General features: G+C 47.5%; 1 protein-coding gene across 1 annotated transcript in view; it reads right to left on the bottom strand.

The window, feature by feature from the left end:
• The window catches only part of LOC146796869 (extracellular calcium-sensing receptor-like), a 143,721-nt gene that overhangs the window by 22,217 nt on the left and 105,816 nt on the right, over positions 1–15,688 (bottom strand). The window contains exon 5 of the mRNA XM_085631406.1: positions 2,646–2,769. Coding sequence (XP_085487532.1) covers positions 2,646–2,769 — 124 coding nt within the window. The remainder of the gene's footprint in view (positions 1–2,645; positions 2,770–15,688) is intronic.

Raw genomic sequence — 15,688 nt, 5'->3', positions numbered from 1 at the left:
TCGACATGTTCTCTGTCAGATCCGCCATCAATGGGCTGGATATTCAATTCCTAAGTATGAAAAGCCACCGACTTTATATGGCTAAGGTACTCCATTTTTACAGTTCAGGCAAGTAGGCCCGATTCTTTCCTCAAAGCCTTTCCCTGCTCTCTGTCTCTGACAGTTTCAGCTTGAGCTCGCATCTGTATCCATGAACTTTGTCCTACTCCCTGTGCAGCTAACGGTGCCTGCCTCGGCCAGTTTTGCCTGCCTGCCAAGAAGCTGTATTTCACCTTCGAATTATCTATTTTGCTCTTCAGCCGATGCATTCCTGTCTAGTGATTTAGGTAAACATTTCCTTTAGCTCACAAGCAAAGGACTCAGCCTTTCCGTCCTCCTGCAAGTGATTCATAGCCCTGTTGCCATGGAAAGTTTTCTGCCCCTCGCTTCTCATATAGACACTTAGACGCTTGTACACGCACATACAGTTAGTATAGAATAGATTCTGTCCGAGAGTCCTTCCTTGTGGATAACATAGTTCTCTAAACATAGGATGTTAGATATGATTTGGGATTAGGTTGACATGACCCCCTAGACTTCTCGTCTCCACATGTAGAGCTAAATGTCAAGTCCCCTTCACCCCCTAGTTGCACGTCAATCACACGTCATGCTGCTGCGCACGCATCCATGTTAAGTATTATCGTATAGATCCACCTATGTAAGATAATCAGAGCCAATCACGTTTCTTTTTGCTCCTTATTACGCCTAGTTTCAATTACGTATCACTATGTTAATTTATCTTATCAATTGTTACGCCTTTTTGCACTTGTTTCATTGTAAATGTATGACCTATAAAAGTTACTTCTTGTCAATAAAGTATTGTACTTCACTTCCTGAACCCTCGTGGTGACGGAACCTGAAGGCCGCGACTCGAGTCGGCCATTTTGGATGGAATAAAGCCCATTTAGAAAACCTCTTATACCACGGATTCTGCCTCTTGTTATTCTGAGCTATTTTACTTTATTTTAAAGATTCCGTATGAAATTCAGTTTCGGTAAAAAGAATATTTACCACATTTCCCAAAAATCATTGGCCTGGATTAAATGCTTCCTAGCGAGTATGAGACCAGTAGTCACATTAGGACCTTTCTCATCTATAGAAAGATCAGTGGCATGAGGAGTTTTGCAGGGTTTATCTCTTAGCCCTGTGTTATTCAATATATATTTGGCCCCCTAATCTACCTGATAGCTTTTTTGGAATCACTACGACATCATATGCAGATGATAGACAGAACTTAACTTCCAAAACTGTCTGTCTGAAGATGCCAGGTGAATGCAATAAAACAACTTAAAATGCAACACAGACAAAATGGAGATCCTGACTTTTGGCAACTGCTTTAACCCAATTCAATGTTGAACGAACTCAGTACCCCCTTGCCACACTGGAAGTGGCAAGAAACTTAGGAGTGACATTTTAAACCTCACTCGTCTTCTGCCCTCAATCTCCTGCCATGGCTGGGACATGTTTTAACTTAATCAAATCCCTAAGAAAGCTTTTTGAGTTCCTCCAATTAGCTCACAGGAAAAAAGTTTATTTTACTCTTATTACTTCTAGACTCAATTATTGTAACAGTTTCTATGCAGGATCCTCCAAAAATATGCCTCACAAACTTCAGGTGGTGCAACATGCAGCAGCTAGACCTGTGCTGAAACTTCCAAGACGTTCTGCTTCCCCTACTCTAAAAACTCAAAATTGACTGCCACCACACATAAGGATCCTGTTTTCAGAGCATTCAAAGCTGCTGTTCCTAAATACTTCATGGCCAGATCCATGCACTATAAAACACAAGGAACCTTGAGATCCTCTCATATGAATCTTCTAAAGCTCCAATCGTTCAGACTTAAAACCGGGGGGTGCCATATCCTTCTTGGTACAAGGATCCAAGGCATTGAACAGCTTCCCAGGCCTTTGCGGTTAATGGATTTGGATGCCATTTTAAAAAAGCATTTAAAGACCTGGCTTTTCTTCAATCAATCAATCAAAGCATAGATTTACAAGGCCCAGATTTATTCTTTTATTCCCTTATCTAGTCACCCTCACATTCTCTTTTTCTCCTTCCCTTTCATCTGGGTTATCAGATTTAAAACTCCATTGCTAGGATGCTCCATTGTGAGTGGCAGCATGCTTCATAAGTGTATAATTCATTATTTTGTATGTCTCCCCAAACAGGGGCCAGAACTTAGCAGTGGTCCCGCATTTTAAGTTGAGCAGAATTGGTGGCCGCTCCTTTCGAGTCCTGGCAGCGAGTTGGTGGAATTCTCTTCCTCCACAAATTCGGGCCATCGATGAGCTCCTTCAGTTAAGACAGGCTATCAAGACATTTTTATTTGTTTAGCCCATCTGTTGTGTCTCGTCTCCTTTTGTCCGCTTTTAGTGCTGTGTTGTGTTCACCTTCTCAAAGCGCCAGGACGCCCCTTTGCTGGGGCAGCTGTGCGCGGTATAAATAAAAATAACATAACATAACAGGGGTATTCATGTTCTTCTCTTTGTCTTAGCTGCTGAATAGCAATTAGTTAAAAGTATCCCTCTTTTCAAATCAAAATAGGCATCTGCCCAGCAATAATTAACTAACAATGCAACATATAGTTGTTTCAAAATGAACCTACCTGTTTGGTTGGCAATGCTGCCATCAGGGCAAAACACACAGGAGAAACAGCACTTGGGGCGTCCTGTGATGGTGGATTTCCTGTATCCTGTAGAACAACTTTCACTGCAGACTGAGAGAGGAACCTAGGACAATGACACATGTTAAAGCATTATGAAATCACTGGAATTACCATGTCTTTCTGGGCCTTCAAATCAATTGGTCAAACTTGATACAAACTAGAGTCCAATAAACCAGCAATCTATTTGGTTTCAGACATCCATAGACCATTAACTATTTTAGTGATTTCCATTTGAATCACTGAGAGAGAACTGAAGTGGGGCAGCGATTAGGTGATTCCAAAGCAGTTTGCTCGAAATTTCATCTCAGGTTGTAGCTGAGGAGGATAGGCAAGTCTCAGAAGGGAGATGTGTGTCACATTTTAACATAGTATCCTCAGGGATTGTGTTTTAGGGAGGTATACGCAGTTGATCACTGTAAGTAAATGCCTCTTTTTGTATGATCATCCCCAAAATTATGGACTAATGCTTCTGGTTTTCCTGAGAGTGCATTGAGGCCTGCTAACCAGACCTCAGAGTTCCTACCCATGAAAAAATGTATGTAGAAGTGTCTACCACCAGTTGGCATTAGCTGACTTAATTACAAATCCATAGTGTATGGTACTAAGGGTATCCAAAGTATGTAAGTTAGAATGTCTACCCAGAGCTGCATCGCTGATTGTGCCACCCTGCACACAAAATAAAGAATGGCTCCCAGCCTGCCACCACAGCCTGGAAGAGCAGTTTTAAAACTGCTTGTTCAACTTTGCCATTTAAGCCAATGACAAAGCCCCCCACTTCCATTAACCATATACACAAGTCTCCCCAAAGGAAGGCCTCATGAGCCCTAAGTCAGGAAGCTGTATATTAATAAGTGGGACATATACTTTAATATGTACTTCCAAATTATAGTTTTTACTGTGGAATGTTTAGTAGCCACATTGGCTAATGCAGAGTTACAGACTCACATCTCAGTCCTGCTAACTTCTGAATGGGACTACCAACATGGGTATTTCAAGGTATATAATTAATCATGGTATTAAACCCAACTTGATGCCCAAGTCAAACGTAATGTCACATTTAAGTAAAACCAAGGTTTAGAAAGTTGCCACTCTGTTATCCAGTTAATCCTGTGGCCTGTTACAGTTCCTGGCCACCAGACAGCCTTCTGCCCTCCAGGGGAGTATTGTGAATGATGCCCAGGCCCAGGAACAATAGAGGCTTGTTACCTCCCCCATGCAGGAAGCCAAACAGGGTGTTGGCCCAAATGCGAGCTTCTTTGGGAAGGCTGCCTTTGGTGAGAAAATGGTGATGACACTCATATAGGGCTGCCTCTTTGTTCAGGTACATTGACTGGCAGTGTGAACAGAAGGGATACCAGTTGACAAACCATTTTGTCCGTGGGTGTGACCATGCGCCTAACATCCAATGAAGGGTTCAGAAATCTTGAACATTAGCAGAATAGTGCACTCTGCCAGATGGTGCACTCTACCACACATAGCTGTGAATCAGCATTAGGGTGGGGGGGACCCTGGTAGCAAATTGGCTAGTGACTGCATCATCCTCCGGTGCCCTTTATGGGCATACATATGGCACCCTTGGCACACTGAGCCTCAGATAACAAATGGATTGGAGAGAGGACAGAAGGACTGCCTTGCTGATCTCTAGACCTGATAAGAGAGGCTGCACCAACCTCTGGAATGCACGTGCTGCTCATATGGCTATCAAACAGAAGACTGTGGTGCCTGACTCAAGAAAAGGTTGCTCCTTAACCTTTAACTCCAAGGGCCTAGAGGCTGAGCCCCTGTTCAAGCACAAGGGCCACAAGCCAATGTGCAGCCAAGAAGGCCTCTACTCTGGACTCAAAAGTTGCATCTGTGCCTGTGGGCTTGGGAGAGTTGTAAGAGTGTGATTTGGTTGCCAAAGACAGACATTAGCCCACACCAAAGACTATCACTGGACTGGCTGTGACCGGATATCGGTATCCCAGCTGCTGTTGGGTCTCTACTGGCTCGATGAGGATTTCAAGAGATTCTAACCCCTGTGGCCAAAGTCCTGTGGACCGAGGAAAAAACCACAGGGAGGCCACCATCCACTTTCCAGCCATTGCACATCTTTCAGTATCCTCAGCATTCTGCATACCCAGCATCAGGGCCACTCAATTGAAGTCTATGGTGGTCTTGATGTAAACTTTAAAACTTGATTTGTGACTGATTTGGCAACCAGGTAACTGTCCATATGCTCCATATTGGCCAACCCTGTCCGAATTGGTCACGCAGTAAAGTTAGAAGTAGCCAAACACAAATCTTTCAAACTTTTAAGAAGTTCCCAATCTTTATTGTTACTAATGCCTGTTACGCTTTACTGAAAAATCTATGCCTCCGGACTCCTCCACTGGATTTTGCTCATCTTGGTGTCTAAAGATTCATAAAAATAGAATCTATTTGTATTAATTGGTTGAGTGCTACTAAATGTTTTACACTGGTTCCTTGGCTTAAGTTGTGCTGCTGCTGCTCAAAGCCACAGCTACTCAGGGTTGAGCTAGAGGTTTTACAAATGAGCCTGGCTGGACCCTATATGGTTTTGTGAGTGTATTACATAGTAAGGTCACACAACCATACCATATAATACATAACCATCCTCACAATCTCCTTTGCTCCCAAAAAATATGTGTTGCCCCCTTTTCAAAGAAAAGGAGAATGGGCTGTTCTCTCTTATATGAGTGACCCTCTATGCCATTGGGAGCGTTAGGAGCCAAACTAAGGGGCATATTCACAAGGAACTATCACCTAGTCAACTGCACTTTATTGCAGCCATTCGAGATAAAGTTATCACCCCATTCACAAGCTGGTTTTATCAGTTTACCCACGATAGCAGCAGCAAAAAACATAGACACAGAGGCCCCCCGCAACTATCGCTAATGAGATGTAGAGTGGGCGTTCTCTTGCCAAAAGCAGCGACAACTTCACACCTCAACACTCTCAACGACCAGACAGAACTGCGATACAAACACAAAACAGGCGATAAGGTGCGTTAGCACCAGGAAATCTAAACCTGCTCCTGGTGTAAAGTCGGACGGCAGCCTGCACAACAAAAGGCAGCACAGCCCAGGGGCACATCAGAAGGGCAACATATGCCATGGATCAACCCATCATGTGGCCCTTACACCCAAGAGGGTCACAACACCCACCGACACCACCCCAGGACCACAACCCACACCCTGAACACTCCCCCAGACCACCACAGACACAGTGCAGACAAAGACAGCGTACCCCCAGGAAGCATACCAGCCGCACAGACTCAACCTCTGACAATGTCACCGTCCACCACAGGCTGAAAGGGACAACCATCCCACGCATCTTGACCATCATTGCCCAACAGGTCTACGGCACCAACACAGCGGACAACCAACATCCAACCCCACACCAAGCTGCTGGCTTGGCTGCACCTGTTGGCCCCTGGCACCCCCCAACCAACACCCACCAGAGATGGAGGAGTCACACTGCCAGCCACATCCAAGCCCCTCACACCTGTCCTGGACATCACCATCACCCTGGTACCCCAGTCCCCATACGTCCAACACAATGCGCAGGTCACGCTGGAAACCAAGCAAGGACCATACGCCATAGCAGGATGCACGCACGTGTTGAGGGCAATCCAAAACACACATATCCCACCTGTTCCCCCCGGTGACAGAGCACACAATCACCGTAACAGAAAGCACACGTCCCACCCCAATGTGCAGGCAACAACAGAACACTTTGAAACCTCCAACAATGTCGCCTTCAAATACACAGCCAGTGTGCCTGATTCCTCCATCCTCCAACAGTCCATCAACAACCAGCGTTCCCAGGATGGCACCAAGGGAAATGCACGGCCCCTTTGCAAATTCAAAATGAACACCCTACTCACCTCAACTCCACAACCATGCAAACCACAACTCTGGCAAAAAAAATTTTTTTCTGTTGTGTTTGCAAAGCCATGAAAAGACTTTCTCGGGACAGTACTGTTAAACCTCGATTAGTAGCACGGACTGCTAGGAATCGAAACAGAATATCTTCTGTTTCTGAGATGGAGATAGATCTTGGGCTTTCGAGCGGGAGATCTAAGGTTTTCTCCCCGAAAGAAAATATGCTTGGCAAAAAATCTAAGGAGCAAGAGGCCTGCAAGTTAGCCACACCCTCGAATTCTTCATTTGTTAAAGCCCCCCTCAATTCCGCAGCTAACTTATTAAGCAATGTAAGACTGATCTCCCCTTCTAGGGCAGAGCTAGTGCTCCAGGTCCAGATGCAACATTTTTACCAAATCTTTCCTCAGGAATGCAACAAGGGACTTATCCACTTTTTGTGGGTATTGGCACAAAAAACACCCAAAAGCAGCAGCTGGCCTTATAGCATCAGAGCATGGCCTTAATGAAGTCTCCCAGGATAATCATGAGGCAGGTTTTCTGGGGGAGGAATCTACAATTGGTCTCCCAGGTGGTTCCTTATTTATTTCTGCTATTGAAGCTCCAGCTGAATCTCCAGCTCTGGTGGCTTCTTCTAGTCCAGGAGCGGATCAATCTAAGGTGCAGGAATCTCAGGGAACAACTGAAACTGTATCCCATGCATTACTACATTAGATTTTGGCTGAGTTGCAAAGTATGAAACTTACACAGGTGGAAGCTCAAAACAAAAGAGAATCTCAGCTAAGCTCTATCCATTCTGATATCCAGCAACTTACCTCACGCATCACCCATACAGAACAACGGGTGTCGGACATTGAAGATAAAATGCCTATGCACAAAGTTAGATTTCAAAACTGCAGTCCGAACTTATCAGTCTCCAAATAAAGGTGGATGATGCGGAAAATCGTTCACGAAGATGCAATCTCCGCATCATAGGAGTCCCAGAGGGGAGTGAAAATGGTCGTTCAGTGGTGGAAGTTGTTTCAGATTTAATTTTTAAATATGTGTGTCCAGAGATGGCAACTTTGAGTTCAGACCTTACTATCACCAGAGCTCATCGGGTCTCAGCGGTCCAATATCCGAATGCTAAATATCCCAGTGCAAATTTTGGCGATTTCAGAGCAAAGGACAAGATTCTGGCACTTGCCATTCAAAGTAAAGGATTTCAATCTTCTGCTAACTCCTCATTTAAAAAAATTTCAGATATGTCCGCCTTTTTGGCACAGAGGAGAAAAGAGTTTAGAGGCATGATTAATTCCTTTCAGCAGTTGGGGGCCCCGGCTTGTATAATAATCCAACAATCTAAATTGAAAGTTTTCCACAAAGGGCGGGTTAAGATCTTTCACTCAGTGGAGACTGCCCAGGATTTTTTACAATCCTTACATCATGTAGGAGATGGGATTAAGGGCTATCGGATCTTGCCCCCTTTTTTTGTCCTTTATGCTTTTCGTTTTTGAGTTTGTTTGAGCTAAAGACGGATTTAAGTATATATACCTAGTCCTTCTCTTTCTTTTTCTCTTCTTAGATAGTTTTAGCCACCCTCTCCTTATCGCCTTGGGTGCCATGCCACTGCACCCCAGTATAGGGGAAGGGGAGGGATAGATAGGTTCACGAAGGAGGGGAAGGGGTCCACTCGCGTGGGGGGGTTGCTCCAGGGTCCCTAGACGGGCAGGGTTCCAAGGTCAAGAGGGGCCATGGGTGGGTGGGGGTGGGGGTTCATGAGTGGAAGGGGAGAGGAGGGAGATAAGGGCACGGGAGGGGAATAAGTTGTAGCATTTGTTCAAAAAGTTTTAAGTCCCATGCAAGATTTTTTGTCTTTTTTTGTTGAATTACGAATTTAAAGGGGGGGGAAGGGTTGGTAAAACGCTGCAGATAGTGTCTTGTAATGTCAATGGCTTCAATAACAGAGTTAAGAGACGCTCTATGGCATGGTTTAGATCTTTTCAAGCTGATGTGGTATTTGTGCAAGCGACAAATTATAAGGAGGGACTCTCTGTAGATAAATCCCAGGGTTATTTTCAACATGAATTTTATGCTTCCTCTAATGCTGCTGTCAGAGGGGTCGCTATCCTGGTAGCCAAGAAACTCCAATGTGAGATTTTGATGTACATAAAGATCCAAATGCCAGGTGGCTCTGGGTATAGACGAAGATTTCAGGCCAACTTTTTAATTTTGTGAGTTATTATGGTCCTATTGAGGACTCTCCATTATCTCTGCAGTCTCTGTATGATTTTGCAATATCCCAGTCCGGGTACTTTGTAATAGGGGGGATTTTAACTTGTTGATAAACCCTGCCTTAGATTGTTCCCGAGCTAATAAGAAACAAACTAAACCCAATTCTAGGAAGGTGTATCAGAATTTTATACGGGACTTTGCGTTAGTAGACTGTCGGAGGGTCCAATACCCGGATAAAAGGCAATATACTTGTCATTCAGGTAGATTTCATTCCTCTTCTAGGATTGACTTTTTTTATATCTCACATACTCTTTTAAAAACTATGTCTGAAATTTGTGAAAATCCCTTCTCAGATGATGCTCTGATTGCAGTGAAATTTGAAATTAAAATCCAAATGAAAATTAGGCCCAGATGGATATTTGATAAATCCCTCCTTATAGATGAACAATGGGTTGCGTATATGCGATTGGCACTGGAGGAGTTCTTAAAATTAAATATCAATCAATCAATCATAGGCATTTGTATAGCGCACTGCTCACCCGGAGGGTCTCAAGGCGCTGGGGGGGGAACGCTACTGCTCGAACAGCCAGGTCTTGAGTTGCTTCCTGAAGGCTAGATGGTCTTGCGTTGTCCGGAGGTGGATGGGGAGGGAGTTCCATGTCTTGGCTGCCAGGTAGGAGAAGGATCTCCCTCTGGCGGTGGCTCTGCGGATGCGGGGGACGGTGGCGAGAGCGAGGCTGGCGGAGCGGAGCTGGCGGGTGGGCTTGTGGAAGGTCAGGCGGCTGTTGAGGAACTTGGGGCCCAGGTCGTGGAGGGCCTTGTGTGCATGGGTGAGGAGTTGGAACGGGATTCTTTTGTTGACGGGGAGCCAGTGCAGGTCTCTCAGGTGTCCGGAGATGTGGCTGTGTCGGGGGATGTCCAGGATGAGTCGTGCTGAGGCGTTCTGGATCCGTTGGAGTTTCTTCTGGAGTTTGGCGGCGGTGCCGGCGTAGAGGGCGTTCCCATAGTCCAGCCGATTGGTGACGAGGGCCTGGGTGACCGTCTTCCTGGTCTCGGTGGGGATCCACCGGAAGATCTTTCGAAGCATGCGCAGGGTGTTGAAGCATGAAGACGAGATGGCGTTGACTTGTCTGGTCATCGAGAGGGAGGAGTTCAGGATGAAGCCTAGGTTGCGTGCGTGGTCCGTTGGCTTGGGGGTGGCTCCCAGGGCAGGGGGCCACCAGGAGTCGTCCCAGGCGGAGGGTGATGATCCCAGGATGAGGACCTCCGTCTTGTCTGAGTTCAGTTTCAGGCGGCTGTTCTTCATCCATTCGGCGACGTCTTTCATCCCTTCGTGTAGGCTGGCTCTGGCGGCGTCCGGGTCGCTGTTGAGAGAGAGGATCAGCTGGGTGTCGTCGGCGTAGGTGATGATCTTGAGGTTGTGTTGACGTGCGATGGTTGCGAGGGGGCTCATGTAGACGTTGAAGAGGGTGGGGCTGAGCGATGACCCTTGTGGAACGCCGCAGATGACTTCGGTGGCCGCTGACCGGAATGGGGAGAGGCGGACTCTCTGGGTTCTTCCGGCGAGGAATGAGGTGATCCACTCCAGGGCCTTTTCCTGGATGCCGGTGTTGTTCAGGCGCTGTAGCAGGGTGCGGTGGCAGACAGTGTCGAACGCTGCGGACAGGTCCAGGAGGATGAGGGCCGCAGTTTCCCCATTGTCCATTAGGGATCTGATGTCGTCTGTGGCTGCGATGAGGGTGGTCTCCGTGCTGTGGTTGGCTCGGAAGCCGGATTGCGAGTGGTCGAGGGATCCGTTGGTCTCGAGGAAGGCGGCTAGCTGTCTGTTACCGGTCTTCTCGATGACTTTGGCAGGAAACGGGAGGAGCGAGATGGGGCGGTAGTTCTTGAGGTCGGAGGGGTCTGCAGTTGGTTTCTTCAGCAGGGCACTGATCTCGGCGTGATTCCAGCACTCCGGGAAAGTGGCGGTGTTGAAGGAGGCGTTGATGATGTCGCGGAGGTGGGGTGCGATGATGTGGTCGGCCGTGTTGAAGATGTGGTGTTGAGGAAATATGAATTTTGTGACCAGTTATGTCCCCTATCTTAGACCCCAACGGCTCCATGTACTTGAAGCATGTACATGTATGTTCCCTCCAGTTCCAGCTATGAAGACGCAAATACATGTGCGTCCAACGTCAACATGCCCTCTTTCAGACCCGCCATGAATGGGTCAGATACTCCGTTCCTAAGTATGAAAGGCCACCGACTTTATGTGGTTCACTTACCACGTTCTACAGTTCAGGCAAGTAGGCCCTGAATTCTGCCATCAAACCTTTTCCTACCTTCTGCCTCTGAAAGCTCCAGTCTGAGCTTGCATCTGTATCCATGAACTTTGTCCTACTCCCTGCGCGGCTAACGGTGCCTGACACGGCCTGTTGCCTGCCAAAAACTGTATTCAGCCTTCAAGTTATCTGCTCCGCTCCTCGTCCAATGCATTCCTGTCTAGCAGTTTAGGTAAACATCCTTCCAGCTACCGAGCAAAGGGCCCGGCTTCACTGTCTTCATACAAGTAATTCATAGCCCTGCTACCATGCCCCCTCGCATCTCATGTAGACACTTAGACGCTTGCACACGCATTAACAGTCAGTATAGAATAGATTCTGTTCGAGAGACCTTTTCCTTTTGGATAATACAGTTCCTTCAACATAAGATATTAGATATGATTTGGGATTAGGTTGACCTGACCCTCCAGACTTCTGTCTCCACATGTAGAGCTAAATGTCAATTCCCCTGCACCCTCTAGTTGCACGTCAATCACACGTCATGCGGCTGCGCGCGCATCTCTGCCAAGTATTTCTGCTGACATTGCAGGATTCTCCTATGGATCCGCCCACTTGTGACATCACTTTTAATGACGTTTCTAATATACGCCTATTGACACGTCTTTTTTCATTACGTATGTGTATGCTTATCTGTATTATCAGCTGTTACGCCTCCTGCATCTGTCTCAATGTAATGCTTTTCCTATATATGTCGTTACTTGTCAATAATGTATCGTCTATCCCTTCCTGAACCTTCGTGGTGATGGAATATGATACCTATGGTTCGAACCATATTTCCTTGTAAGGAATAAAGCCCTTTAGAACCTCTAATACCACGGATTCTGCCTCTTATTTTTACTGAGTTATTCTTACTAGACTTTACCGCATAAAAAAATAGTACAGGTAATTTAAATATTTACCACAGTGTGGGCAGGGGTCCGTAGGGGATCCGGAGTGGGTTGTGTTCATTGTGCGTGTTGTGTCTTCGGTGCTGACTGGGGTCCAGGTGCGGAGGGTGGCAGTGGGGGGCATCGGTTCGGTAGTGGGGTTCGTGGTTGGTGGGCCGAAGCTGTTGTGAATGTTGGCGATCTTGTCGTGGAAGAAGCCTGCGAGGGAGTCGCAGAGGTCTTGCGAGGGAGTGATGTCATTGTTTCCGGCGTCGGGGTTGGAGAGCTCTTTGATGATGCTGAAGAGTTCCTTGCTGTTGTGGGTGTTGTTGTCCAGTCGTTCCTTGAAGGATGTCTTCTTTGTGGCGCGGATCAGTTGGTGGTGATTGCGGGTGGCGTGTTTGAGGGCTGTCATGTTGTCTGTGGTCTGGTTGGTGCGCCAGGTGTTCTCCAGGGAGCGGCAGTTCTTCTTGGAGGTGATGAGCTCGCCGGTGAACCAGGAGGCTTTCTTGCTGCCTCGTCTGCTGGGGGGGTTCTTCTTCAGTGGTGCGAGGGCGTCTGCGCAGTTGGTGATCCACTGTGTGAGGTTGTTGGCGGCTTCATTGGGGTCCGTTGAGCTGGTGGGGGGGTTCTGGCTGAGGAAGGTGGTGAGCTGGTCGCCGGTGATCTTGTTCCAGCTCCTGCGGGGATCTTGTTGAGGGTGGTGGTGGATCGTCGTTTTACTGAAGCTGAAGTGGACGCAGCTGTGGTCAGTCCACTGGAGATCGGTGGAGTGGCTGAAGGTGACTTATTTGCTGGATGAGAAGACTGGGTCAAGCGTGTGGCCGGCATAGTGGGTGGGGGTGGTTACCAGTTGCTTGAGTCGGAGGTTGGCCAGGTTGTCCAGCAGAGCAGTGGTGTTGCGGTCCTTGTTGTCCTCCAGGTGGAAGTTGAGGTCCCCCAGGAGGATGTAGTCGGTGGAATTGATGGCGTGCGGGCTGACGAAGTCTGTGATGTCTTCGCTGAACTGTGTGCGTGGTCCCGGTGGTCTGTAGACGAGGGTGCCTCTGAGCGTGGTCTTGAGGTCGGTGTGTATCTGGAAGTGGAGGTGTTCGGCGGAGGTGAAGGTGTCATCGGAGTTGGTCGTGATGCGGATGGTGTTCTTGTGGATGATGGCGATGCCTCCTCCTGTCTGGTTGACGCGGTCCTTCTTGGTGATTTTGTAGCCTTCTGGGACGGCGATGGCGACGGCGGGCGCTGAGGAGGCGTTCATCCAGGTCTCCGTCAGGAAGGCGATGTCTGGTGCTGTCGAGTCGAGGAGGTGCCACAGTTCGACGGCATGCCTGTGAACGGAGCGGGTGTTGAGCAGGATGCACATCAGGTGTTTGTTGCTGGGGCTCTGTTTAGCAGGTGTGGTGTTGGGTCGGAGGCCGGTGAAGCGGCATGTCAGGCAGGTGAAGGGACCGTGGGTGTGTCTCGGGGTGGCTCGGTAGCAGGCGGTGTTTCAGCCGGCGTTGAGTGCGTGGAGGGTTTTGGCATCGTAGATGTGCAGGGTGTGCTGGCGAGGACCAGGGGGTCTGGCGCTGGGTGCGGTCCAGGCGCGGACGGGCGCAGACGGGCTTACCTTTTGCTCACCTTCGGCGCTCAATCGGCGCTCCCGCTGCACGCGTCCGCTGCGCGGTCGCTCTGGGGGCGTCATAAGTAAGGAGCCGGGAGGGAGGAGCAGCTGGGTGGCGGGAGCGGGCCGGCGAATGGAATCACAGGGGGGCGGGGCCGCAGGGAGGCAGCGGCGGGAAATTCCAAGAGGCAGCGGGAAATTCCCAGGAGCAGCGGGGAAATTCCCAGGAGCAGCGGGCAGCGAGCGAAGGAATCTGAAGGCATATCAATATCAATACCGCTTTGACATTTTCTGTCTGGAAAGCTTTTTTGGGGGGGAGGTGATTGGATATATTGCCTTTAAGAGGAAAACAGAGAATTTCCAAAGATCACAGCTTGAGAATGAGCTCAGCTCCAATACCGCAGAATACCTTGCTGGACCAAGTCCAGAAAGGAAAGCTAAACTTGCTGGTGCTAAGTCTAATTTATATGATTTCTTTGTTTCTAAAGAAATTTTACATCATAACTCGGTCCTTCAGAAAAGATATGAGGTAAGTTTCTGGCCTGGTCCTCAACAAAGAGATCGAATTTGAATCATATTAAAAAAAAAGTTTTAGATCCCTCCACTCTCTGTTCCAAGTCTCTTTCTTCTGAGATCTCAGAGGTCTTTCTTAAGTACTATAAAGAACTTTATACAGAGACGCAAAATACCTGCCCTGAGGTCGCTCTGGCTTGGCTGGAGAAGTTAAATATTCCTACCCTCTCATCGTAGGCGCAAGAACTCCTGCGCTCAGATTTTACCTTCAACGAAGTTATACAGGCGATCAATCAATCTCCGACAGCTGAGGCCTGTGCACAAAGTTAGATTTCAAAACTGCAGTCCGAACTTATCAGTCTCCAAATAAAGGTGGATGATGCGGAAAATCGTTCACGAAGATGCAATCTCCGCATCATAGGAGTCCCAGAGGGGAGTGAAAATGGTTGTTCAGTGGTGGAAGTTGTTTCAGATTTAATTTTTAAATATGTGTGTCCAGAGATGGCAACTTTGAGTTCAGACCTTACTATCACCAGAGCTCATCGGGTCTCGGCGGTCCAATATCCCAATGCTAAATATCCCAGTGCAAATTTTGGCGATTTCAGAGCAAAGGACAAGATTCTGGCACTTGCCATTCAAAGTAAAGGATTTCAATCTTCTGATAACTCCTCATTTAAAAAAATTTCAGATATGTCCGCCTTTTTGGCACAGAGGAGAAAAGAGTTTAGAGGCATGATTAATTCCTTTCAGCAGTTGGGGGCCCCGGCTTGTATAATAATCCAACAATCTAAATTGAAAGTTTTCCACAAAGGGCGGGTTAAGATCTTTCACTCAGTGGAGACTGCCCAGGATTTTTTACAATCCTTACATCATGTAGGATGGGATTAAGGGCTATCGGATCTTGCCCCCCTTTTTTTGTCCTTTATGCTTTTCGTTTTTGAGTTTGTTTGAGCTAAAGACGAATTTAAGTATATATACCTAGTCCTTCTCTTTCTTTTTCTCTTCTTAGATAGTTTTAGCCACCCTCAACTTATCGCCTTGGGTGCCATGCCACTGCACCCCAGTATAGGGAGAAGGGGAGGGATAGATAGGTTCACGAAGGAGGGGAGGGGGTCCACTCGCGTGGGGGGGGGGGTGCTCCAGGATCCCTAGACGGGCAGGGTTCCAAGGTCAAGAGGGGCCATGGGTGGGTGGGGGTGGGGGTTCATGAGTGGAAGGGGAGAGGAGGGAGATAAGGGCACGGGAGGGGAATAAGGTGTAGCATTTGTTCAAAAAGTTTTAAGTCCCATGCAAGATTTTTTGTCTTTTTTTGTTGAATTAAGAATTTAAAGGGGGGGGAATGGTTGGTAAAACGCTGCAGATAGTGTCTTGTAATGTCAATGGCTTCAATAACAGAGTTAAGAGACGCTCTATGGCATGGTTTAGATATTTTCAAGCTGATGTGGTATTTGTGCAAGCGACACATTATAAGGAGGGACTCTCTGTAGATAAATCCCAGGGTTATTTTCAACATGAATTTTATGCTTCCTCTAATGCTGCTGTCAGAGGGGTCGCTATCCTGGTAGCCAAGAAACTCCAATGTGAGATT

Source organism: Triturus cristatus, chromosome 10, assembly GCF_964204655.1.
Source record: "Triturus cristatus chromosome 10, aTriCri1.1, whole genome shotgun sequence".
Classification (NCBI taxonomy): domain Eukaryota; kingdom Metazoa; phylum Chordata; class Amphibia; order Caudata; family Salamandridae; genus Triturus; species Triturus cristatus.
Note: the sequence above shows the minus strand (reverse complement) of the source record. Positions and strands in the feature narration are given on the sequence as shown.